Below are 27,109 nucleotides of genomic sequence, written 5' to 3'. Positions count from 1 at the left end.
ACCAGAGCACGCACAGCTCGCTATTGTTACTGTATTTATCATCCCAAGACCCCTGAGAGGTAGGGCAGAGCTGTTCCACTCATTGCACAGATGGGAAATTGAGCCCCAGAGCGGCTAAGTGACTTGTCCAAGGCAAGTCTGTGGCAGAGCAGCAAACCAAATCCATGTCTCCCATGTCCCAGGCTGGTGCCCCAACCACTAGGCAAGCCTTCCTCCCACTGGACCATTCTTCAGGGGCCAGTAGGTGCCCCCATGGTACAAACAACAACAGGACATCCAGAGAATCTGTGCCAGAGCCAGGAATTAAACCCAGGAGTCCTAACTTTCAGCCCTGAGCTCAGATCATGACCATGTCCCATGACAGAGGCCTGCGTTTCTCCGAGTCCACAGTCAGGAGCTGTGGGTCACAAGGGCTCCATGTAACGGTACAGTCCCCGCAAAGCGTTTGCTACACCCCACCGGGGAACCCGTTCATTGGTGCTTCCACGCGACAGCCCCCGGGGCCCGAGCTGTCGTCAGCTCCAGCTGGGACCCGCCACAGAGTTCACAAAGTGCCTCTCCTCTCCCGCCACCGACCCCCCCCGAGCACGGCGCACTGCATAAGAGGCCTGCGTGGATATCAGCACGCCACATCCCGACACCCTCCAGCACACGTCCTGTTCCCTGAACATCTGCAGCTGGCCCAGTCATTGCCGGAATGACTCTCACTAACCCTTGGCCCCAGCGCGAAGAGAAGAACATCCCACTCTGGGAAAGAGAGAGGAAGTGAGACAGGAGCAGGGAATGGAAGCTACCCCCCTTCAGATCCCAGACCAAGGGACAAGTGATCATGAAGATTCAACAGCGAGAGAGGAGACACGTCTGGTGCTATTTAAAAGCTGAGCTCTGGGACCTCCAGTCACTCTGCTTCCGACCTTACCTTCCCCCCTTGTGTGAGATGATACACATTAGATAGCATAAAAACTGTTGAGAAGAACATCACCGCCAGGGCAAATGCCAACCACTGTCTGGATGTTTTCCCGCAGGGTAGGTTATTTCACCTAGGTCCTGGCACCTTCCTCTGAATCACCCGGACCATATCCAGGAGAGACAGGATAGTGCCTGGGCAGGTCAGAAGTCACATCTGGTGTGGCAGTTCCTACATTATAGCAGTTTGCAAGAATCCAGCTGCTAACCTAAGATCATCGTCAGAATGGTGTGACTTTCGGGACCCCAGACATCCTGCACACAACCAAGGCTTGAGCGGAACCAGTCCATGTGATTTCAGGACTAATAACTCTTTTCCTAGCTTCAGCCCTGGACCAGAGATGAGAAAGAGAGAGAAATCTTAGCTCTCTAAGAAGATGGAAGGGAGGCGATAAAACCAAACAAGGGAATTAGAAATGGAAAAAGCGAATGACTCTCTGAGCTGGGAGGAAGGATTTCTCTAAATGGAACAGGCTGGCAAAGGATGGAGAGATCTGGGATGGAGAGATTGTTTTTGTCATTCGGGGGGAGGGGGGAGCGGAGGGGAGATGGCCAAACACTAATCTCTCCCGAACTGTGAGCTGAGATTAGGGTCAGAAAAATGAGAGCTTAATAGGATTTCCAGGGCAGATAAAGCCCATGCTGAAACAATAACTGAATTTCAGACCTTATATGGGAAAGAGCTTCCCCACCTGGGTGCGTGGCAGCCGAGATAGAGGGAGCGGAGAAGGGGTCCATCCACCGGCTCCCTGCAGGGCCAGTACAAATTCAGACACTCGGCAGGGTTCTTGTGTATAACCCCTGTGCTCCCCCCAGCTCCTGTGTCTCCCCCCGGTAAGGGAATAGTTTGTACTAGGAGGTGGGAGGGGAGTGAATGGACCCAGGTCAGTTTCAAGGGCAAACAGTCGGAAATGCCCTGCAGCAAGAGAGACGGGGGTGGGATCCAGAGGACTCTAGATCCTGTCTCCCGGGTGGGATCACTGGATTCCGAAATGCACCCCCAGGGCAGCAGCTTCCCGGCAGCTAATGGAGCGCGGCTCTGAGAGCCCCTGAGAGTCAAGCACCTGCCCGGCCGGATTCCAACCTGTGATCATCGCCCTGGGATGTCAGGCGAGCAGACACAGCACTGCCTGGCTGACAGCTGAGGCTTGACACCAAGGAGTCAGCCAGCTCCTCCCACGTTTGGGGTCGGGGTCAGGGACTCCCCCCACCATCACCTCACACTGAAGGCTTTGCCTTTCCTCTTGCCCCAAGCTCTCTGGGATCAAATCCACCCAAAGGTGACTCCCAAGAACTAATCCATTTAAAACCAGCCCTCAGCCTGATTACGCCCCCATTCCCACCCCCTCGACCTTAGCCGCCCAGCATCCAGGGCCAGGTAAGTCTATCGTGATTATACTCATTAGAGCAAGAACCATTCCAGGGAGGCCTCAGGGACATGGAAAGGGGAGGGAGGCTGGCCGCACATGGGAAGGGCTGGCGGAGGAGTGCCCAGAGAGAGGTGGGAGTGACAGGGTGTTCCCCACTCCAGGCAGGACCACAGCAGTTAGAGACAGAAGCAAAGCCGATGTGGCTGCCAAGGCAGAACAGGGCAACCATGACAGAGGCCTGGCGGGTGCAGACCTGTGTCAATAGAGTGGCAGGAAAACATCTGGAGATAAAGAGCTTTGGGCCATAAACAAGGAGCTGGAACATAAGAAAATGAAATCTGCCCGGAGCAGCACCCTCCTCCCTCCCCGCCCCAGCTGCCCTCTGGAGTCTGTCTCGCCAACAGCTCTGCCTCCTTGCGTGGTCTGGCATGGGGGCACATCTGTTTGGGTTCATACGTGGACGGTGCTTCGAGCACCCGGAACACCTGGTAATGAACGGGGCTGTCCCGTGGGCCACCCAGCTGCAATGCCTGCATTTCTAAATAGCCCCGCAGCCACAGAGGAAGCCCAGCGTAATGAATGTGTGCACTGTGGAGCACAGACACGGTTGCCAGATAAATATCTCTCTCTCTCTCTCACACACGCCTGTCTTGGGAAGCCCGGCCTAGAACCGCCAGCTCCAAAATGAGACGTCTATCACGTGGGCTAGAGATGAACACCCTTGACTGGTAAGAGCAGTACATCTCTCGTGCTCTCTAGGTCAGCTGCTACAGGGAGCCAACACTCTTAAAAGCAGTACCTCACCGGTCCTCTGCTGCCCAGGTGGAGAGAAAAAGTTAACAGTCTGGAGAGGAGAGGTGCTGGATTTTTGGGGCATCCAGAGCAGTGGCTGGCACCCAGCCCCATTTGCAGAGAGATTTAGATAAATTCTTAACTAGAGCTGGTCAAAATTCGGAATTTCTGTCCCGCAGGAAATCCAAGGTTTCAAAATTAGGTCGGAAAGTCAAAATCCTGGAACTTGTCACAAAATGAAACAATCCCCTACCGCCCTATTGAAATGTTCCATTTCCTCTTTATCACTTTGCCTAACTATAAAATACAACATCCAAGCAGGAATGTCACAAATTGATCATTTCCTGCAAAAATGCCAATGACCTTGATAAGTTCCCACAAAACGTTTCAGTGTCATCCAATCAGCATTTTCCAAAGAAAACTCTCCCATCACAAGATTTTCAACCCCTTCTAATCCTAACACACCACCCGGATGCACACACACGCACGCCTACTGTTACCTGGGTGTGAATTTTCCCATGGTGGCCAAATGCAAATTGCTGATTAGCAGCACTGGAAACCTCCAGCCAACCCCCTCTGCTGGAGGCTGCATTTCACAATCAGTCGGTGGCATCTGTCCCATAGGGGGCACTACGGGCTGCCCCTGCCACCATCCTCACCCGGGAAGGACAATATCACTAGATCAAATCCACCATAGGCCTCTGTAGCAACAGACCTGTAGATCCCACTGTAACGTGCCTCTCCCCCGACATTGATAGTACAAGGAGCTTAGGGGCCCAACTCAGGGGACGTGGAGCCCTGTCAAAACATGCATCACGTTTCTGATGGACAAATCACAAGATGGGGTGTGACTCTGTCAGAGACACCAAATTGGACCAGGGAACAGGGTGATCAGCTCTTTAAACATCTACCAACCATGAGTAGAAGGAAGGGAGAATACGAACCTGGCTATGGGCGAGAGTCATGCAGAGAGAGGCAAGCACTTGGCGGCAGCCCAGTCCGGGAGATCAGCGCCCAAGTGCGAGAAAGCATTTTAATTCTCTTTAACCAAAAACACAGTGAAAGAGCTTTGCAGCTCAGTGGGGATTTGGGCAACAGTTTGTTTCTTTATTTAAAGCCGCTAGGCCCCTCTAATTACACCTCTTCGGGGCAGACGAGCCACTCCTGGAGTTCCCCCGATTCCTACACCCCGGGCCCAGGGAAAATACAGCTGGCACCCAGCGGGGAGCTACGCTGAAAAGGGGAGGGCGGAGCGACTGGCACAGCGAACGCAGGGACAGAGGCAGGACACGCTGCTTAGGAGCAGGCAGCTTCGTTTGCTAATGCCTTAGAGATGTATTTATATGCGTCCAGAAAGCTGGGGCTACAGGGGAAAGAGGCCAGAGAGCCACATGGGAGCAATGGGAAGAAGAGAGAGAGGAGCAGCCCTGGGGGACACAAGGTGAAATTCCGGCCCCAGTGAAAAGAATGACAGAGCTTCCATCCGACCTTCCATCCGACCATGAAATCAGGATCTAACCACATAGTTAACTTGGTGCATCTAGACCAGGGGCGAAATCACATCCCCATTGGAAGGTAGGTCTACACTGCAGTCAGAGGTGTGATTGCAGCACACGGAGACATACCTGAGCTAGCCGTGATGTCCCTAGGGCGGCTAGAATTAGCAGTGAAGGCGTGGCTGCATGGGTTATACAAGCCCACCTGGGACCCAGGGATCTCATTCATGTGGCTAACCCGCACTGACATTCATACTGCTAAGGGTTCACTGCCATTGGTACCCAAGCAGTGAGATTAAAGTGAGCTTGGACGGGTCTACATGAGCTGCATTCGCACCTCTCACTGCAGTGTAGACAGACCCTCCAATGGGGCCCACGATTTCCCCTCTTGTCTAGATGAACTGAGTTGATGACATGGGCTTAGACCCCGATTTAGTCAGGTCGGTGCAAACCACTGGCATGGACCCTCTTCATTCAGGTTAGGGCCATCCTCATGACCAACTGAGTCTGGTGCCAGGTCTGTGCGTAGACAAGGCCAGAGGCAAAGTGAAGAAGAGGTGGAGACACAGGAGAAGGGGATCTGGGAGGTCTCCCTGGGGACCAGCTGTCTGAAAGCCGAGAGCCTGGAATGCTGATGGGGAAGGCATTCTGAATACGCAGCCTCAGCCCCGCAAACACACCAGCTCTATGTATAGAACGAGGCTTTGCTGTAGCCCCAGCGTGGGGTGTGCTGTCTGGGTCACAGCAGCCCACGTGCCCTAGCCAGTCACCTCCAGTCTGGAGCGGTGCAGGCTGGGTCAGATCACCCATTCCCCACTCCCCCGACCCCATGAGTCTTGTAGGGACAGGGCAGGCAGCCTGGTGCCGGCGTCCCACTGAGTCCCTGCCCCTGCCGTGCTGCTTTACTGCCGTTCCCCCCCCGCCTGCCCCTGCTAGACACGGAGAGAATGTCAATAAATCAGCAGAGGGAAAGGCGGAACCGTCTTTCTAACCAGCATTCAACTCCCAGAGCAAGGCCTTTCAGGGTCTGTCTACACTGCACATGAAGCCCAGGCTCTGACTCATGTTTGAGCCCCAGCCCCATCCACACACAAATGAGGTTGACTCAAGTCAGCAAGCACTCAGGAGCCCGGATCCCAGGGCCCTGCTAGCGGGGTGGGTCAGAGCCCGAGTCCTGCTGTGACAGGTGTATGCCCTGTCATTTTGCAGTGTGGACGGAGGTCTAGCCACAGACCTGGGTTAGAAGGCCTGCACAGTATGGATGTGGGACCCGGGCCCAACAAGTGTAAGCCCAGGTTTACACTGCAGCGGAAAAACCGAGTCCACGAGCCCGGGTCACACAGATGGGGGTTTATTATGCAGAGGAGACGTACCCCAGAAACTCCTCTCTCTCTGGGCACAGGCCCTTCCAGAAACAGTGGGCCCCATTCCGCTCTCACTTTCCATTTGCACCAGTGCGAGATCAGAAATGGGCCCAGAACGCCTCCCCAAAACTCAGGGCTGGCCAAACTCTCCTCAAACAGAGCCACGGGAACTTCCCCTCGCTTCTTTGCGCCACCCCAGTGCAGCCACATCCACCTGGACTAAGGCCCAGCACCTCAAAGGTATTTAGCCTCCTCATTCCCAGTGAAACCCATGGAAACAGGCACCTAAATACCTTCGAGGATTTGGGCCTCAGCACCTGTCAGTCCACAAGAGCTAAGCAGAGTCAACAATGGGAGGGGAATCCCACAAGGAAACACACTAAAATTGGTGTGGGCTGCTCAGGAGGTGGGGACCCAGCCAGATCGTTAATACGGGTAACTAGCAATGGAGTGGCTACTTATTAGCCCCAAATGCTCTGCTAATTAGTGCACCACCAATGTCACCTGCCGATTTGCTTGTTTTGCAGGTCAGCTTCCTCATCAGGGGACAGACTCAGCTCACCGGACATGAACACACAATTAACAACTGCAGTCAAATATTGACTCAATCCCTTACAATGCAAACACACCGGCATCCCCATCCCATCGAGAGATAGGAGAGCTGAGCAGGAAGCCTTGTGGTGAAGGCACCGGGCTGGCAACCAAGAAGTCCAGAGTTCTCACCCTGGTGAAGGAAGTGGGATTCAACAAATTCAATGCAATTTGGGTGCTGTTGAAAGATGCTGGGTTGACAGCTCTGAAGATGAAAGCACTTGATCAACAGTGCAGGCAGCCTTTCCAGTGTTATTTGAATTACGCTATGACCAGAGACCAGCATTACATCCCAGCTGGGCGCTGCACACTGTAAGAGACAGTCCCTGCCCTGAAGAGCTTACAATCCGAATAGACAAAGGAAAGATGATTATGCTCCTTGTACGGCTAGCGAACTGAGGTACAAAGAGATTAAGTGACTCGCTCAAGGTCCGGCAGGAAGTGAGTGACAAAGCTGGGAATTGAAGGCAGGTCACTTGAGCTCCAATCCAGTGTCTCAACATCAAGCCCAGGCTGCCTCTCAATGCCCTGCCCAGCAGACCTCAGCCCTGGCCTTGGGGAGTTACTCTTCTAGGTAAGAGGGGAGTTGAGTCTCCACTGGCCATTAAAATCTTTCGCCTCTCACTGAGACCCCTACCGGATTAGGGACAGGAGATATGGGTGCCTATCTACTGCAACCTGGGCTGAGTCCATTTTTTTCCAGGGGATTTTTCCCTTGTACAGAGAGAAACCCAAGCCCAGACTGCAACATGTTAGACCAGGACAACCCGAAGCTGAAACTGACCAGGCCAGATCCCGGGCAAGCAGTGTGTGAAACTGACCCAGTCCCCATTAAGTCAAAGGCAAAAGGCAAACAAATGAAGTGAGCTGTAGCTCACGAAAGCTTATGCTCAAATAAATTGGTTAGTCTCTAAGGTGCCACAAGTCCTCCTTTTCTTTTTGAGAACAGCCAAAAGCAGCAGCAAACTGGATTTCTGACATTCTTTCAGCTCTGGTTGGGGAAGAAAATTGCTTTGTTCTTTTCAAAGACAAAAAACTTTTATCTTGACAGCGTCTCATTTAATGCTCCTCTGTCTGCCGGCGCTGGATTCCCACTTGGCTCCATTCCCCACTCATCTGCATCATGACCAAACTAATCTCTCTCCTGGCAGCCTCAACACTTCGAATGTCAACTTCGGCTCAGCTGTGCTTTCGTTCCTTTCATGTTTAAAAGCAACAGCTCACCAGAGTCTCGCTCTGACTGTTTGTCCAGAGAGCAGGGCTCGCTGGCAGGGCGTCAAGAGAAATTGAGAATCTGGGCTGAGAGTGTCGTCCCATTTCCTGACCTTTCCTGGAAATGCCATTGCTCCATCACAGAGCAGCCTCAGTGACTGTGAAACCATCTCCAATCCAGGGACAGCAGGCTGCATCTCACCAGCCCTGAGGCCTGAAATCCCTGCTCACAGAAGCAACCCAGGTTCTGCCGTGCACGGAGAGAATATGGCCCTGTCTAAACTGGGGGAGGGGGGCTGTATCACTGTGACCACAGCAATACAGCTCCACTGCCCTGGTCTACCCTTAAAATTTAGATTGACGAGATACATTGCTCAGGGGGTGTGAAAAATTTAAACCCCTGAACACCATCGTTAAGTTGACCTAACCCCTGATGGGACAATTCTTCCAAAGCTCCTTCCACTGACGTAGGAAGCGTCTACAGTACAGCGCCATGAAAGCCGCAGTCCCACTCCAGCACCCATAGGGTAGGCCTGCCCTCAGACAGGCAAGGGCAGGACTTCCCCTGTAAGTTACCGGGACATGGTACAGGCCCCATTTTGCATGGGCGCAGTGAGCCTGTTCTGTGGCTTTGCACTTACGTCACCGTATTGACGTGACATGTTGCTAGACAGGCCCAGAGCCACACAGCCCGGATGGGTGCAGTCCTTGCCCCCAGCTATTGCATCACGCTCCCCAATCCAGAGCCTATTGGGGTGCACAAAAGCTGAACTCTCTTGATTGCCAGAGGCCTCTACAGCTTCCCTTTTTTTTTTTTTTTTAAATGAAAAACACACTAAGTTCCAAAATATACGTGCAGATCAATAACTCACGACCTCCACACGCCTTCCCTGAAACGGGGAAGAACTATCCAGCATGACAGGCGAGGAAATAGGCTCATGCTAACAGGAGCAAGGTGCTCCTAGCCCCAGGGCACTGCCCTTAACCCCTGCCCTCACTGAGAAACAGTTCTGGCTTCACACTGGACAAATCTCTCAGCTTGCCCATGTGCATCCAAGGAGCCGACTCCAAGGAGGAGGGGAAAGTACCCACACGTGACGCCCGAGTGTTGCGTCCCGCCGCCATTCTCCTCCCCGTGACCCTGGGGGCTGGTAGGTTCCCCCATCGCCCCACCTCGGAAGCTGAGGTTTCGGACCTGGCCGCCCTGCCTCTGTAACAGAAGAGCAAGGAAGCAGAGTGTTTTCCCTCTGCGCCCCGAGAGCAAGGAAAAGCAGTGATGGCTATTTTAAACGGCCGTCTTCCTGCTAATTAATGAGGCCTGGGGCCGACGTGGGGCTGCTGGCTCATTGTTCAGTGCTAATAATGGACTCGCACATGCCACTCACGCATTCCGCAGTGCTGAGCTCTCTGACCCATGAATACAATGTGTTAATTTACAGCGCTGCCTGCCTGCCGTTCCCTATCAGGCTCCGCAGATGGGGAGGGCGGGGGGGGGGGGCGAGAACGGGGCCTTGCTGAGTAGAAGCTGCAGCTGGAGCAACGCCACCTCTGCAGCAGCAAGCACACGAGCCGGCCTGCGCCGAAACAGACTGCTGGGCCGTGTAGATTCTTTCTCCCGTGTGTCTCCAACCCCAGCCGGAGACAACGCTCCCGTGCAAAGCAATGCCAACCTCGCAACACGCCTCGGCCATGTGGCCTGTACGATACCAGCCAGTTCCCGAGGAGGGCAATTAGGGATATTCCAGTTGCATCTAGAGGCCTCCACTGAGATCACGGCCCAGTTGTGCTAGGCACTGTACAGACACATCTGCGCTAGATGTGACAGTGTGATTGTAGCAGATAGGCACAGCCGTGCTCACTTTAATCCAGCTGGCACAGCTCACAACAGCAGCAGAGATGTCACCACGTGGGCTTCAGCCTGGGTCTAGCATCTGGGGAGGTCTGCCTGGAGTGTATCCCCTGAGTGAATGAGAGGCCCTGCCCCTAAGAATTTACAATCTAAACAGAGCAGACAAAAGGATTATGATCTCCGTGGTAGAGGTGAGAGCCAGAGGCAGGGAGAGATTAAGTGACTTGCCCAAGGTCACCCTGGGAGGGGTTGAGGTTCTGTGGCAGAGCTCGGATTTGAACCTCTATCTCCGAAGTCCCAGGCCAGCCTTCCATGCTGAGCTGAGAGGCAGATGGCAATAGCTGGCACTTACTTCAGCTAGCTCTGTATTTGTTATTTAAACACGCAAAGTGCAGTCACATGCTCTGAGTAAACTGCCGAAGAAGGGGCCAAAAGAATCTCTCGCTCCTTCCTGTCTCTCAGGGAGAACCATCTTAGGTGTCCCTTGTAGCAACATCTTTCAGGCACAGATGCGACTGCATCTTGGCTGGGTCCCTTTAACTGGCCGCTCCATTACATGTGTGGGTGCAGGGGCCCTGAATGTTCTCCCCAGGCCTGGCCCAACGCCCACTGGAGTCAGTGACAGTCCTTCCTCTGCTCCCAAGGGGCTTTGGGATCAGGCTCACAGAGCAGCAGCTCTGCTCAGCAGGGAACACAGGTGGCTGCAGACCGAACAAGCATCTTTCTTCCCCAGCCCTTGCAGGGTTGCAAGGAGGCCAGAGAACCAATAATTGCAACCTAGTCTACGCAGCACGTCTTAAACCTACGGCCCCAACAACAGCATTGCCTAAAAGGCTCCTACTGCATGCCCCCCTGGGCTGTGACCTTGTCAGACCTTCAGGCTAAGCGGAGTCAGGCCCGCAAGGAGAGTCTCCGACGAATCACTGGGGTGCTGCAGGAAGTGATGCTGGTGATACAGCAGGTGGCGCTCTTCCCTCCAAGTTAGCAGTGACCTGATGCCAGGCACGACTGTAGTCCTGATCACTTACGGTGAGAGAGGTCTCTCAGGGCCTCTGGCCAAAGTTCCCCTCCCTGGCTTGTGTGCTATCTGAAGAACACCACCCCAGAAGTAGCCGCATTTCAGCAGAGGTAGCTGCTGAAGTGCATTGGGGTCAGCAGTACAAAAGGCGCTGGAAGAGCATGTTACTAGGCGTAAAAGTAGATCGTTTGTTTCAAAAATTATCCTTAAAGGAGCCTGATTCTCAGGGGTCTCGAGTCAGGCACTCGGAATCACCGACCACTTTTGACAAGGTAGGTCTGTGTTCCCCTGATGGCCACATGGCCTTCTCTCTCATATTCAGAACAGGAACTCCCACTTCCTCCCTGTCCTTTCTCCATTCAAATCTAAGAGATCGGGAAGCCCTGAGCTACATGGGATCCAAGAGGGAGTTTCTCTCTCAGCAGGAGAGGAAGCTGGACGGAGCCTTCGAGAAATGGAGGAAGAAGGCCTGCTGGCTTGGCTGTGCTCTTCCTCAGACTCCTCCTCCTCTGCCGAGCTGTCCTAAAAACAGCACTATCACCAGCAGGCCCTAGACAAGTACCAGGATTCCGTTTCCTGTTTTTCCCGTGGAAACCCTCAAATAGAAGCTGGCCTCATTTTTGGTGGGGGTTGTTTTTTGGTGGGAGGTTATTGTTGTTGGGTTTTTTTGGCTGAAGCAGGGCTAACAATGAGCCATTTCCTCTGACAGCTTGGAAAGGCACCTCGGGCTGGGCTTGGCTCCTCCCCAGCACTGCTGGAGGGAAATCCGACCCAGCAAGGCCAGGGGAAGGCTGATCTCGTTCCCTGCCCCTCTCAAGGACACAAGGGGGGCACCACGCTCTCCAGCCTGCTGCTGGAGAACCTAGCACCAGTCCCTATTCACTCGAAGGGTCCCTTGGACTCCACCCGGGGCTACTCAGATGAGTAAAGGTTCCAGGATCAGGTTCAAGGCTTGGCTGGGCAGCGACTAATGGGCTGCGAACAGCTGGCGCCCAGGATTCTAGGCCATGCGATAACAGAGCTGGAGTTTCACAATGAAACTCTATGTAGCTGAATGAAGGTTACAGCTGCAGCCCCGCGCCTATCCCACAGTTTGCCAGGAGATTAATGGCTCTTTCACACCATTGGGCTGTTGCTCTCCATCGCCCCACTCAAACTTGGCCTCCGGAGCAGGATGTCCCTGGAGGATTGTGGGATCGCAAACTGCCGCACTCCCATAGCTTATGCTGATGCAATGGGAAATTCCAGGCCCCATCCTGGTCTCCTCTGGCAGCTCGGAAAGCTCCTCTCTCCTTTGAGCTAAGGCCCGGGGCCAGAGGGAGGGCAGCTCTGTGGCACTAGGCAGAGCCACTCCTGGGCAGATGGTGCCCACCACATGTTTTCCATAGATTACTAGCAGCTCACATTTTTCTTCAGCCCCCACACATTTAGAATCAAAAGCTTGAGAACCTTGTTAAACTCTCTCTCTCCCTCCCTCTTTTCCGTATGACTCTGGAGTTCAAAAACGATCTTGGCGCTCCGAGCGGCTAGATTCCCTAGCTGGTGTAAAGCAGCATTGGGCCGGGGAAGTCAATGGAGCCATGCCTGCGTACCCCAGGTAGGGATCTTGCCCTGACACCGGGGCTGCGGGGAATCCTTACCCGCCCAGCATCACTGCAAGACAATGCACTCAGCTACGTAGCCACAATAGGGCAATTGTCACAAAAAGGCTGCTGGTCCCTTTCCCACCCCCCAGAGACCTCCCCACGCACAATCCCATGAAGAGCACCACTGTGACGCCTTCCCCCCATTCGCTGCCGCCACCCCCACAAGCTGCTCACGCGGCCACATGCTTCTTGTGACTCTCAGACCCAAGAAACGCCCCAGGTCAAAGCACAGCACCACGTGTGCCGTTAGACCTAGTCGACCCAACGTTCTCCTGGGTGTGTTTTCAAGCTACCAAGCCAAAGGTCACCCAACCACGGCAGGTGCTGCTGTGTGAATTCACCGCAAGTAGCATTGATTTGATTCTCATTTTTAAATATCTTAATTAAGGGGATGGGGCTAGTCTACCCTGGGCAGGTATACTGGGTTCCCTTGGAGAACCAGGCTGTTAGTATCTGCTGCATACACCTGTGTGCAGATCCCTTGGAGAGGACAACTTAGTCTGCCTTGGGCAGGTTTAAAGGAAGAACGCTACTACACTGAACCCATTCTCTGGAGCCAGAATATCCTTACAGCAGACAGGACAGACGTGAAACTCCCCAGAGGTCATCAAGCCCGTCCCCTTGGAGCCAGAGCAGGCCTCTGCTCACCAGCACCGCTGCCGGAGCTTCGTCATGTCTAATTTCAAATGACTCAAGTCATGGGGTTTCCATCACTTCCCCTGGGAGATTACTTCACAGCCTCGCTGTCAGGAAGCTTTTCCTACCTCCCAGCTCCAATTTTCCTTTTGCTCAGTATCAGCCCCCTGCTGCTTGGATGGATCGCAGTGAACAAACACCTCTAATGCCATTAGCACAGCCCCATTCAGCGTGGGGAGATCAGTCCCGGGACGCGATATGCAGTGTCGAGGCCCAGAACAGTGGGACACATATAACCCACTGGGGCACGTGTGTCACAAGTCTCCGATACACAGGAGACAGATTGGTCACAGCCCCAGCTACAGTCTTGGCTGTTGAGCTCAAGCTGTAACAACTTCTGCTTCCAGCTCTGAAGGTCCCTGCAGTTCAGTTCTTGGTGTGTTGGCCAAGATGGCAGACGTCATCCACACACCAATATGAGCACTGCTGGCTTTTCCAACTAGGACCCACTCCCCACCTTACTGATGAGCCTCTGTATTGGGCTCTGGCACACATCTCCCATTGAGGGTATGTCTACACTGCAATGAGACATCTGTGGCTGGCCCATGCCAGCTGACTCGGGGTCACGGGGCTCGGGCTAAGGGGTCCTAGAGACCAGGGTCCAGCCCGAGCCCAAACGTCTACACCGCAATTCAACGCCGAGTCAGCTGGCATGGGCCAGCCACGCGGGTGTCTAACTGCAGAGCAGACGTACCCCGAGAGTGCTGCTCCAACCTGCAACAGAGCTTGGCTGGTTCCCACCGCAAACTCCACTGCACTCAAGAGCATGCAAATCCAATGAGAAGCACCAGCCGACGCAGAAAAAGCCTTAGGCAGTGTCTTCCGCCAGTGACCAGCCCCCCGTGCAACCACTAGTGTGGACAGGAAAAGCCAAGCCATGATCTGCACCCAGGTAAGCTGCACCTTTGCCTGTCTACATTTTGCATTGTCACAACTATGTTAGTGCCCAGCCGCTGATGGCTGTTACTAGGGCACATCTCCTGAGCGCGCACAAGGCCTTCGCGTATTTAAATGGGGTAGGTGCCCAAAAAAGCTTGGGAACCACTGAACCAAACTTCACGTTGCACAGAAAATCCCTGTCAAAGACATGTTGCCCAGGCAGTGAGAAAGCGAGACAGAGACTTCTCCTTTCAAAGGCAACTGGACTCAAAGGGCTCACCCACAGACGCAGATCAATTACACTGTTCCACACAGGCTGCGACCTTCCCCAGCAGACCCCCATTCAGAGACTTTACTTCCTTTGATATTCCCCCGCCTTCTTCCTCCAAACAGTTCACTAGAGTGAAACATCACTAACCCCTCTCCGGTCTAGGCTCCAAGGAACAGAGCCATACGCCATTGCTGCATATCGTCAAGGTCCTCAGAGGTGGGTTTCTTCCTGTGTTGCCGCAGAGCAAAACTGGAGAAGTTTTTATAAAAATGCTGCAAGTAACCAGTCTGTATAACGGCCTGAATCCCTTCTGATGTCTGTCGCAAAAGAAAGAGAGCCATTTGGGAAGTAATCAAGGTTTCTGAAAGAACACTGTCAGGTTAAAAAGATGGCCAGTATTTTCACACTGGTGAACTTAGCTTAAGACACCTAAACGCATCCTTGGACATGTAAGCAAGTGGCCTGATTTTCAGAGGTCATTCAGCTCTCACCGGTCACACTGACTTCAGGCCCCTATTTAGGTGGTGTAAAGATAGAGTGAGGTGCCCAATTTTAAGCACACAGGTTTGAAAACTTTGGCTCATATATATTTCTCTTTAAATTGGATCCCTGCCTCTGTTACAAGTGACCTCTTGGTTTAGTAATAGGACATCATCACTGAAAATCAAATCAATTTTTTCAAAATGAGTTTAAAAATCAATTTCACATAGGACACTTGCTCCCGTGTCCCCTTGTTGGCGTTTGTGCTTTTACGATCACATCTTCCTATGTTTCTTTTTAAAATTTCTCTCCCATCACTGTGTGAAAGCCCCATATGAATGGGACAACAGCTAGCTGGCTACAGAGGGGGCAAAAGTGAAACTGACTCTAAGCCAGTGGTTCTCAAACTTTTGTACTGGTGGCCCCTTTCACATAGCAAGCCTCTGAGTGAGACCCCCCCTTATAAATTAAAAACATTTTTTAATATATTTAATAATTATAAATGCTGGAGGCAAAGCGGGGTTTGGGGTGGAGGCTGACAGCTCGCGACCCCCCATGTAATAACTCGTGACCCCATGAGGGGTTCCAACCCCCAGGTTGAGAACCCCTGCTCTAAGCAGGGTTCGGGGGATAACAAGAAATATTTTCTTATCTAATCTCTTTCAGACACAGTCTCAGACTCCAATCCTGTAAGCTGCTCCATTCAGGCAGCCCCACGAACCCCCACAGAGCCCCACAGATTGTAAGGAGGCTCCACACAGGCACAGGAATGGAGCAGCGTGCACATCAGTCCCTTAGGTATTATTCGTAACAATAGCAGGCAAAACATTTTAAGCAGCATGATCACTGACAGTGAAAGGATGTTTCAAGTCAAATTCCTCTCTCTCCCTACATGCTGTTTGTTTACAAATTTTTTTTTTTTTTTTTTTTTTTGTATTTCACTCAGCCTGAAAAAGGAGGGGAAAATATGACTGGTCAGTTTCACGGTTGTTTCTAGTAAATTTCACTTTCCCATTCTCAGGCACTAGCCCAGTGCATTGGCACACACACACCCCCTACAGCACTTACTGCTGGAGGCAGCATATGCTTAGGGATGATGGGGAGGTGCCCATGCCCTAGACTGGCAGGCCACACCCAGTAAAGCGTGTCGAACAGGCTTCGCTACCAGACTAGGAATCACGGGGATGGAATCCTGTGCAGCTGGCATGTGACTGCATTGGGAGAGTGAAGGGACGGAGAAGAGACACTCTCTGCCCTCTCTTTGCTCTTTCCACTCCTCCCGCTCCAGTACCCTCATGCAAGACAAAGCGTAGGATTGTGCCCTTACCCCAGAAGGATGAATTGGTGTCAACAGAGGAAGGTTTAGCAGAGGCCAACAGAACCTCATGTGACTAGTTCTTGTTGTTCCTAGTTCAAGGCTAATGAACCGTAGTAAATATTCACGCAGAGCAACACTGCTACACAGAGGTTAACGTCATTCAGCCGGGTACTGTGCTGGGGCACAACTGAGGTTGCGAATCTATTCTAAGCAGAGATATTTCACCTGTCCTTACACATCTATAAAATTAAACACACACACAGACCACACATCTATTGTCTTTTGCCAAGTCCTGTTCTTAGTGTCCTGGTAAATAATCATTTGTTTTTCATGCATTCGACACTGCAGCCCAGAAGGTGGCCTATTTTCATTTTCAGCTGGCTCCAGATGGTGAGGGAGAGAGCGTGGCCTAGAGGATAGCACATTGGATTGGGACTCAGGAGACATGGGGTATAGTCCCAGCTCTGCCACTGGCCTGCTGGGTGACCTTGGGCAAGTCACATCACTTCTCCATGCCTCAGTTTCCCTATCTGAAAAATGGGAACGGTGATACGAACCTCCCTTTGTGAAGTGGTTTGAGGCCTACTGATGAAAAGCCAAGCATTATTATTCTTGCCTCGGTTTTGGGGACACTAAAAATCACCCAAAATCTTTTGTAAAAGAGAGGATATGGCATGTATGTGGGCCGCTGGAGAGAAGCCCGGCCCAGGTTCCAACTTAGAAACAGAGCACAGAAGACAGTCTTCAAAATTACAGCACTGCCCCAAACTCCGAAACCATCAGCCAGTTGCAATCCGTAGCGGGTGGATTCAAACACCAAGCAACGCACAAACGCCAGAATTCAAACTCACAACAGGACCCAACTGCCAGGATCCAACCCACAATTAGCTCTCTAGGTTAAACATTAAAATAGTAAACGGCAGAGTTTTCTCAGCAAGGCACAAGTGCCAGGCAGGACTGAGCCTGCAAAAAGCATCTTGGCTACGGATTTTAAGTCACATCAGTCAGCACCCATGAGCTCCTAGTGCAGGGTTTCAAACCCACAGTCCCAGAGTGCGACAGCAGGGTCACACAAAAGCCCTGCCAATATTTCAAGTTCATAGTAAAAACGCCTGGTAAGAAACTCCACATCTGCAGAGCAGCTACTGTAAATGGGGGGAAAGAGGATGCGGGTACACAAGAACCATTGTGCTGCCTCCCGCTGCTTTAGTTTTTGTGGGCACTTTTAGGGCACTGCTGTGAAGAAGTTTGCAATGGCAGCAATGAGAAATACCACCACAGCACTTTCCGCCTGAGGATTTCCAAGCAGTTTTGAAAAGACAGGCCAGTATCAGTATCCCCTTTTTACAGGTGGAGAAACTGAGGCAGCAAGAGGTTAAGTGACTGAAGCCAGCTTGTCAGTAGCAGAGACAGGAACAGACCCAAGGCCTCCTAATGCCCAGTTCCCTGTGCTCTGACCACTAGACAACACTGCCTCCCTTGGTGGGAGAGGGCCCTTTTAAACCACAGACAAACAGCACCAAAAAAGGAAAGAGTGGAATAAAGGCAAAGGCTGGGATTTTGGCTCCTAAATCCCTTAGGCTCTTTAGAAAATCTCCACCCTAATATACACTGATAAAGAGGAAACTTCCAAGTGATTAAACACAAGCCATGGTTAATACGGCACTTTTCATTTCCAAAACATTGCGCACACGTTACTGAATCCTGAGAGGCCGGTTATATTAGACCCATTCTGTGGACAGAGGAGGCGAGTTTAACAACTCACAGCAAAGGAGCACAGACCGAATTCAGCCCTGGGGTGAGGAGGCGCAGCCTCCACTGAAACCTACAGGAGCTGTGCCAGCTTCACGCCAAGAGCCATTCTGGCTTCCTGTCTCAAAGCCACTCCAGGCACCAAACTCCATCCGCAAACACAAGAATCTGGACAAATGCAGCAAGAGGCCCAGACATTTTTCTGCAAACAATCCTTCCAAATATCCCAGTCTACGGCAGAAGCAGGATTTCCCCAAACTCACTCTCTCTCCCACCCCACACACTCCCTTTCCCGTCTCTCTACCCACACCCACAGCTTCCTCGAACATAATACCCAGCAGAAACAATTTGAGCAATGTGCATCTTCGAGAAAACACCTTCGCTGTGTCATGGCAGGAGCATGGGGCGAAGGCATCACTCGTAATGGGGCCCGATCCTGCACTCTCTGCTTCCGCTGTAGTCAAGGAGAATTAACATGCAGCAGGTGGCCGGGTCTGGTCCCAAGTGGCCAAAGGGCAGGTGAGGTGGTCAAAAGGGGTGAGGTACCCCATGGTTTACCACAGGAATAACGTTGCAACTTTCTATGTTGTATTTTTTCCCCCAAAAAATGGCTAGAGCCCCAGCTGGTATAAACTGGCGCAGTTCCACTGAGCACTATCTGATCACGGCTGAGTTTCGACGACTTTGAGTCACAGCGGGCAGCACAGACTTTCAAGTCAACATAGCTGCCCAGGTTGCCATCAGCTGGGGATCTAGTCCCGTAGCTCAAAGAGTGGGGGGGGGGGGCGGGGGGGGGTATCTGCTTAAAGCAGTGTCAGCTCACAGACCTCCAAAATTAAAAGCAAAACCAAAAACCGATCCAGCCGAAGGGGACTGTCTCGAGACCGATTCTCCAGAATTTCTTGTCTGACTCAATGCTTTTCCGTAGAGACTGTCAAAAATTGCCAGTGACGACTATATTTCAAGTCATCGTGGCGGGGTATTGGGAAAAGTTTTCAATTAGCAATAATCATGCCTGGGATTAACCTCATTGGCTATGATACTGCTTGGCACACAGACCTCTCTCAGGCTGCTAAGGAGCACAGGGCAGCCTGGAGTCCGCAGGGGAGACAAAGGTAATGGAAGTTTCAGAGGAAACAAGACGCATGGGCATTAATGGTGCTTGGGGTGGGGGGAAAATGCTCGGGTCAAGAACATTTGATCGAAATACCCCAGGGGCCTGCAAGGATGGATGGACCAAGACAGTGGTCAAGCTCCTACCTAGACCTAGTTAAGCCAACTCACAAACACCAGGCTGCCAGACCCCATGGGCAACCTCTCCATTCAACTCTCTGCTAGCAGCCACCCACCACACCGGCAGCACTGTCTCTGCTGGCAGTCTACCAGCGCAGTCTCTGCGGGGCCAGCCTTCCCGCCGCCTCCCTGTGGAAGTACCAGCAGACACAGGACTGGCCTCCCCCAAGAGCCTGGCTTCTGAGACGCCAGCCGCCCTGCCCTCAGACTCTACGCTACCAACCTCCCCGCCAGCGCCAGCCCCCCCGCCCCCACCTCCTGCCCCATGGTACCAACCTCCCCACAGAACCAGCTGCAAAAGTATCCACTTCTAAGGCACCAGCCTCCCCAGGCAGTCACTTGCCTCAATACCAGCCCTTCCGTCACCGGCACCCCACCTGATGGGCCACTCCTGCTCTCCAAGCCGGCACCAAATGTAGTGCCAGCCCCCCCCAGTGCCAGCCGCCTATCCCATGCCAGCCCCAGGCCCCACAGCCCCCACAACCTAAGCCCCTCCAATGCCCCCTTAGGTCCAGTCCCTAATTCTCCACAACCCCCCATAATGTCCCCCCGCTTCAGCCTCCCAACTGCCCCCCCCAAGGTCCCCCGGTCCCAGGCTCCCCCCGTCCCAGCCTCCAAACATCCCCCCAGTTACCCCAGCCCCAAAACGTTCCCCAGCCCCCCAATGTCTGCCCAGTACCAGGCACCCCCAGTGCCCGCCCCCCAAAATCTCCCCAGGCCCCCAACGTCCCCCCCTGCAGCCCTGATCCCCAGCCCCCCGCACAACCCTGCTCCCCAGATCCCCCTGTTCCAGCCTCCTAACGCCCCCCAGTTACCCCCCACCCCAGGCTGCCAACGTCCCCCCAGTCCCTGGTCCCCCCAGCCCCCCAACGTCCCCCCAGTGCCAGACCCCCAATGTCCCCCCAGTGCCAGGCCCCCAACATCTCCCCAGGCCCCCAACGTCCCCACAGTCCCAGGTCCCCTCACTGCCCCACCGCCCCAGCCCCCCAACATCCCCCCAATCCCAAGCCCCCCAGTCCCAGGCCCCCTCACCGCCCCCCACGCCCCAGCCCCGCAACATCCCCCCAGTCACCGGCCCCAAGCCCCCAATGTTCCCCCAGCCCCCCACATCCCTGCGCCCCAGCCCCCCAACGTCCCCTCAGTCCCCGGTCCCCCAGCCCCCCAAAGTCCCCCCAGCCCCAGGACCCCCAGCCCCCCAATGTCCCCCCAGGCCCCCTCAGTCCCCGGCCCCCAACGTCCCCTCAGCCCCCCACATCCCTGCGCCCCAGCCCCCCAACGTCCCCCCCAGGCCCCCTCAGCCGCCGGCCGCGCTCACCTCGGGGCTGCGGGGCGGCGGGATCCCGACCAGGCAGAAGGCGACTCCATTCATCGGGGAGCCGGCGGCGCTGGGCACCGAGCGGGGCGGCCGGGCGCGCGGGGACGGGCTGGGCGGGCTCCGGCTAAGCCTCCTCCGGCCTCCAGCGCGCCACAGACTCCCCGGGGGGGCGGGGCCAGCGGCCGCCGGAGCCCAGCGGGCCGCGGGGCGGGGCTGGCACGGCCAGGGACGGACAGACGGGGGGGGCCCCGGGACAGGGACAGACCGCGGGACAGACACTGAGACAGGGGGACAGACCCCGGGACAGACACTGGGACAGGCCCCGGGACAGACACAGATCCCGGGACAGGGACAGGCCCCGGGACAGACACTGACAGGGACAGACACTGGGACAGGGGGACAGACCCCGGGACAGACGGGGGGGGCCCCGGGACAGGGACAGACCGCGGGACAGACACTGACAGGGACAGACACTGGGACAGGGGGACAGACCCGGGGACAGGCCCTGACAGGGACAGACCCCGACAGGGACAGGCCCCGGGACAGGCCCCGGGACAGGCCCTGACAGGGACAGGCCCCGGGACAGACCCTGACAGGGACAGACACTGGGACAGGGGGACAGACTCCGGGACAGACACGGGGGAGCCCCGGGACAAGGCCAGGCCCCAGGACAGACACTGGGACAGGGCCAGGCCCCGGGACAGACACTGGGACAGGGCCAGGCCCCGGGACAGACACTGGGACAGGCCCCGGGACAGACACTGACAGGGACAAACACTGGGACAGGGGGACAGACACGGGGGGGCCCCGGGACAGGGACAGACCCCGGGACAGGGGGACAGACCCGGGCGACCCCAGGACAGGGGGAGGGGGATGGGGACAGACACTGACAGGGACAGACACGGGGGGACCCCGGGACAGGGACAGACACCAGGACAGGGGAACAGACCCCGGGACAGACCCCGGGACAGGCACTGACAGGGACAGGCACTGGGACAGGGGGACAGACCCCGGGACATGGGGGGACCCTGGGACAGGGACAGATCCCAGGACAGACATGGGGGGACCCTGGGACAGGGGGACGGGGACAGACCCTGGGACGGGGGGGGACCCCGGGACGGGGGACAGACCCCGGGACAGGGACAGACAGACACAGACCCCGGGACAGGGGGACACAGACAGACACCGAGACAGACACTGACAGTCACAGACACTGGGACAGACACCAGGACAGGCACTGATGGACACAGGGACAGACCCCAGGGGAGACTGACAGGAACAGACACTGGGACAGGCACTGATGGACACGGGGACAGGGACAGACCCCAGGACAGGCACTGACGGACACGGGGACAGGGACCGAGGGACAGGGACAGACCCCAGGACAGGCACGGGGGACAGACTCCAGGACAGAGGGATAGAGACAGGACAAACAGACAAGAATACCCCAGGACACACAGACATCAGGTTAGAGTTAGGGACTGGCATGGACAGACAGACAAACAGAGTGACAGGCATGAATGGACAGGAACTGGCATGGCCAGACACAGGGTCAGAGTCACACCAGGACAGACAAACACCAGGGCTGATGGACAGGGACTGCCATGGACAGAGAGACACCAGGACGGGCCTTGGGCTAGGCAGAGCAGGACATGGACACAGGGATTGGCAGGCAGACAGACAGGGGGACGGGTAGAGAAGGGACTGGCACAGGGCAGGGACAGTACATGCACAGACACTGAGATGGGCAGAGCAGGGACTGGCACAGACATAGAAAACAGGAGGTGGCATGGTGAGAACCACACACAGAGAAACGCAGAGCTGGGATAGACAGAGGGACTGGCAGAGACAGACACTCTTAGGGGGTCCCAGCTTCATCTCCCCAAAGAGAACCTTACACAAGCAACGAAGAAAGGGTGGACAGTGGAGGGCACCATTAACCCTTTCTGCACCTCCCTGCCACCTGCAGCTTTGCCCATGGTATACAAAACAACCCTGCAGGTGCTGAAAAGAAAGCCAGGAACAAAGTGCATGTGAAGACACTGGACATCGCAAAAGCTTCTGCTCTCAGCCCAGATGCCCAGTAGTCTCTGCTCTGCCACTTCCCTCACCCTGCCCTGTAAATGCCTATTTGCATCTCAGCATCAAAATAATCATTAATCAGTTTTTAAGCATTGCACAGAAACAGAAGAACATAAGAACGGCCCTACTGGGTCAGACCAAAGGTCCATCTAGCCCAGTGTCCTGTCTTCCGACAATGGCCAATGCCAGGTGCCCCAGAGGGAATGAACAGAACAGGGAATCATCAAGCGATCCATCCCCTGTCACCCATTCCCAGCTTCTGGCAAACAGAGGCTAGGGACAAACTAAACTCTCTCACACATACACGATTGCCAAGGAGAGTGAAAACCTCTCCCTTAGGGTGGTGCACCACAGGAAGGATGGTCCAGTGGTTACACCACTTGCCTAGGATTTGGGAACCTTGGATTTAATTCCCTTCTTCCGCTCTACTCCGTGCTGATTAGGCCTCAACTGGAGTATTGTGTCCAGTTCTGGGCACCACATTTCAGGAAGGATGTGGACAAACTGGAGAGAGTCCAGAGAAGAGCAACAAAAATGATTAAAGGTCTAGAAAACCTGACCCACGAGGGAAGATTGAAAAAACTGGGTTTGTTTAGTCTGCAAAAGAGAAGACTGAGAGGGGACATGGTAACAGTTTTCAAGTATGTAAAAGGTTGTTACAAGGAGGAGGGAGAAAAATTGTTCTTAACCACTGAAGATAGGACAAGAAGCAATGGGCTTAAATTACAGCAAGGGAAGTTTAGGTTGGACATTAGGAAAAACTTCCTACCTGTCAGGGTGGTGAAGCACTGGAATAAATTTCCTAGGGAGGTTGTGGAATCTCCATTAGTGGAAATTTTTAAAAGCAGGTTAGACACACACCTGTCAGGGATGGTCTAGACAGTACTTAGTCCTGCCACGAGTGCAGGGGACTGAACTAGATGACCTCTCGAGGTCCCTTCCAGTCCTATGATTCATTAAATGGGGATCATACATCCCACAGGTATCATGAGGGGTTATGGAGGCCATAAAGTGACACCGAGCAGTTAAAGCAAACTCATGTAGGCGGCATTCTAAAAATCTAGCCCTCATTGTGGGTTCTTAACAGCAGCAGATGTTATTACTGTTTTATTTCATTTATCAGGCCTCCTCGCCAAATCCCAGCGCCGCCAGCCAGTGCTCGAAACAACCCATCTCCCTCCTCACCAACACTGACCCCAGCATGGAAACGGAGATCAACACCGGAACAAAAAGGGCAAAATGCCCTGGAAAGTGGTGCTCATACCTAACAGACTAGACAGCTCAGTATTTTCATCCAGGATTTCTAATTGCCCTAGGCGGCATTGCCCTAGGTACATTGGTTGAGTATTATTTTACTCCCAGTTTGCACTGGTGTAAATGTCTGTGCAAGGTGCGGGGCAATGGGAAATGGGTGCTATGTGCATACGTGCTGGAACTAGGGGGGCTGCCGCACCCCCTGGCTTGAAGTGGTTTCCATTGTACAGGATTTACAGTTTGGTTCAATGGCTCTCAGCACCCCCACTGTACAAATTGTTCCAGCACCCTTGAGTATGTGCCAGCCCTGCCCTCCACAAGACAGTTGCTCCATTTAGCAGGGTTTGAATCAAGCTATTCATTTCCCCAATTTCTCCTTCACCTGACATCAGTGTGTTGCAGAATCCCCCGGGGCCCACACCAGTATAACTCCAGTCACTGTAATGCTGCGATTCTGGTTCACGCTGGAGAATCCGGAACAGAACCCAGGAGTCCTGACTGCCATGTCCCAGCTATAAATTGGAGCATCAGGGCCCCAGCTCCCATTACGCAGGTTGAGCCCACCAAGATGTCATCTTCCTTCCTGCCAGAGCCAGACTCAGCTGAGCTAGTTCCCCTTCGTTTCCAAGCCATCATCACTCAGGCTACATAATTCAGCAGAGAGGAAATGGAAAGGCATGTGACAGGAAGAGCAAAACAAGGCGGGGGAAAGCGGGAGGAATTGCGTCCATGCCTTTCTGGATGGAGAGATCCAGACCGGGGCATGGGGGATGGGACAGCAAAAGCCACAAGACCAGAGCATGCTGGCGCTAAAGGCGACATTTGCCTACAGATCAGAGCAGACTAAGAGTGGGGACTCCTGGGTTCTGTTCCTAGTTCTTGAGGGAGTTCAGTCTGGGGCTTATAGCTGGGGACCAGCAGTCAGGACTCCTGGGTTCCGCTCTTCGATCTTGCAGCCTGAAGTTTTGGTGGAGCTGGGACCCGGCAGGGGAGGACTGCTTGGTTCTGTTCCTCGCACTAGACAAAAGCACGGTTCGGTGCTTATAGCTGAGAACCAGGAGCTGCGGGCTCCGTTCCTGGTTGTGTTCCCCATTGTGTCACTTGGGGAGAATCCTTTCGCCTCTCTGTATGCCCCGGTTCCCTCCATGGATAAAATAGGGATGATCACTGACTCACCGGAGCTGGCGGTTGCAAAGCACTTTGAAAGGTGCATGACAAGGTCAAACTCTCAGTGTTACTAGCAGGACTCTCCAAAGGGGAGCTTCTAGTTAAGACAGAAGAGACCAGCCCAAGGGGTAGGGGAACCAAAGGCCTTTCGGAACAGACTCAAATACTCCATTGCCAGAGCAAGACACCAGACAACAGCCACGGCACGAGTTCTGCAAGGCTGCGTCTACACGGTCTGGGTAGACAGACTCCCGGGACGGCCACACAGCTATTTTTAGCGCTCTAGCACAAATGGGACTTGGCAGGACTGAGGTCATCTGTCTTAGCACCGCAGCCCACCCAGTATTAACCCGAGCTATTTGCAGACAGCCCCCCTCCATTATTGCATCACCCTCCTCCCCACCCCAGGGGGATCAAGGCTCTAACCGCAGAAGAAGTGGGGGGGCAGAGTTGCCATGGAAACTCAGCATTCAAACATGTAAATAAGCAAAGCATCTCCGGGAAGGAGGGAGGATGCCGAGAGCTGCAGATTTCTCTCCTTTTGTGGTTTTTTATGCAGCACAGAATATTCAGAACTGTCTCGCTCTGAGCCTGTAGCATCGATTTAATAGTGCAGAGCCAGATCCTCAGTTGGGGACAATCAGCGGCTCTTGGATTAAGTCAGTGGACCCATCTGCTGAGGATCTGACCCATCTAGCTGAAAGAGAGCTTCACAGCTTGTCTCTTTCACCAACAGAAGTTGGTCCAATAAAAGATATGACCTCCCCCGCCTTGCCTGGGACCGACACAGCTACGACAACATTGCAAACCATGACATCTAGTGACACTTGATGTAGCAGCAGGGATCTCAAAGCACTTTACAAACATCAGTTGATTAAGGGTACTGACCTATGACACGCTACAGACCAGGAGGGCTTCTCACCCTATTTAACAGATGGGGAAACTGAGGCGCGGAGCAGGCAAGTGACTGGCTCCAGGTGATACGGGAATTAGTGGCAGTTAGGAACAGAAGGCAGGAGGCCTGGTTCACTCCTCTAACCACCAGACCATGCTGTCCTCCAGTACATTTATAGCTAAAGCAGAGCAGGAAAGCTGAGTTCTATTCCCAGCCCTGCAACCACTTCATTGCGCGACCTTAGACAAGTCACTTCAACTCCACAGGCCAGATCCTCAGCTGGCATAGCTCCATGCATTTCAATGGAATTTCACTGACTTACATACACCAGCTGAGGAGCCAGCCCTCTGTGCCTCAGTTTCCCATCTGTAAAATGAAGGCCACAGTCCTACCTCGCAGGGGAGGAGGGGTTCTAAAACTTAATGAATTAATGCTTACAAAGCACTTTGAGATCAGTGGATGAAAACACAATACAATAGTGCTAAGTATTAAGTATTAATAAGGAGCAGATGAGCAGAGGCAGAGCAAATGGGTTCACAGCTCTTTTGACAATGCAAAGAGCAGCTTTCCCGCAGCTGCTTGTTTTCTCCCTTAACTAAACTTTTCACTGGACCCTCTTGTAAATGGTCAGAGATTTTAATCTTTGCCTCTCTCCCACACACATATACACACACACGCAGCATAAACACAGACGTCTAATATAAATTTTCCATGACACAATTAAGAAAGTTCATATCAACAACTATTTCCTCTGGGGCATTTACAAAAATAATAAAACAACAGAAACCGACTGAAATGGAAAGTTCAATTAGAAAACAGTGAGTGCCCGTTTACGATTTTCTCTCTCTAGCCCCTTGTGTCCTGAATGAACTCACAGTTGTATGGGCAAATAGGAGGATCAAAACAAGCGTCTACTGGGGCGGAGATCACCTTCCAAACGCTGTGTGAAGAACAGACGTTTGGATAGGCAGTGTGGTCTAGTAGACAGGGCACTGGACTGGAAGTGTGGAGACCTGGTTCTATTTCACTGGCCTCCTGTGTGACCTTGGGTAAGTCCTTTCTCCCTGTGCTTCTGTTTCCCGTAGTGCCCTCTGTTTGTCTTGTCTACTTCGAGTGTAAGCCTCCAGAATACGAACCGCCAGTTACTATGTGTTTGTTCGATGCCTACCACTATACGCTACTGTAATCAAAATAATAATCAGAGTGATTTGCGAGTTATTGGTACCCAGTGATGATGAAATGCAGCCTCCCCTGGGGCGGAGGACGGCAGCCAACAGCATTTCACTGCACAGCACAAGAGAGGGGGCAAAGGGACATCAGGGCAAACCACAGCCCCTCGAGAACACGCCGTGGGATCTTTAACCTCTGTGGGGAACAAACAGGACATTGGTTTTGAAGATCCC

The 27,109-nt window shown here is 53.7% G+C and overlaps 1 protein-coding gene and 1 non-coding gene across 3 annotated transcripts in view; both read right to left on the bottom strand.

Moving 5' to 3' along the window:
* Window positions 1–27,109, bottom strand: part of ARHGAP23 (Rho GTPase activating protein 23) — a 126,368-nt gene that overhangs the window by 82,403 nt on the left and 16,856 nt on the right. Inside the window, exon 1 of one of the 2 annotated variants that reach the window (XM_074940897.1) lies at window positions 20,309–20,447. The exons of the other annotated variant lie outside the window; for it this stretch is intronic. Coding sequence (XP_074796998.1) covers window positions 20,309–20,362 — 54 coding nt within the window. The 5' untranslated portion in view covers window positions 20,363–20,447. Of the gene's footprint in view, window positions 1–20,308; window positions 20,448–27,109 lie in introns of those variants that run through there. 2 annotated transcript variants of the gene reach the window in all.
* On the bottom strand, window positions 18,620–18,759 carry LOC141978718 (U4 spliceosomal RNA). The gene has a single exon (XR_012636418.1). It is a non-coding gene; the product is annotated as a U4 spliceosomal RNA (small nuclear RNA).

The sequence above is a fragment of the Natator depressus genome, chromosome 27 (assembly GCF_965152275.1).
Source record: "Natator depressus isolate rNatDep1 chromosome 27, rNatDep2.hap1, whole genome shotgun sequence".
Lineage (NCBI taxonomy): Eukaryota > Metazoa > Chordata > Testudines > Cheloniidae > Natator > Natator depressus.
Note: the sequence above shows the minus strand (reverse complement) of the source record. Positions and strands in the feature narration are given on the sequence as shown.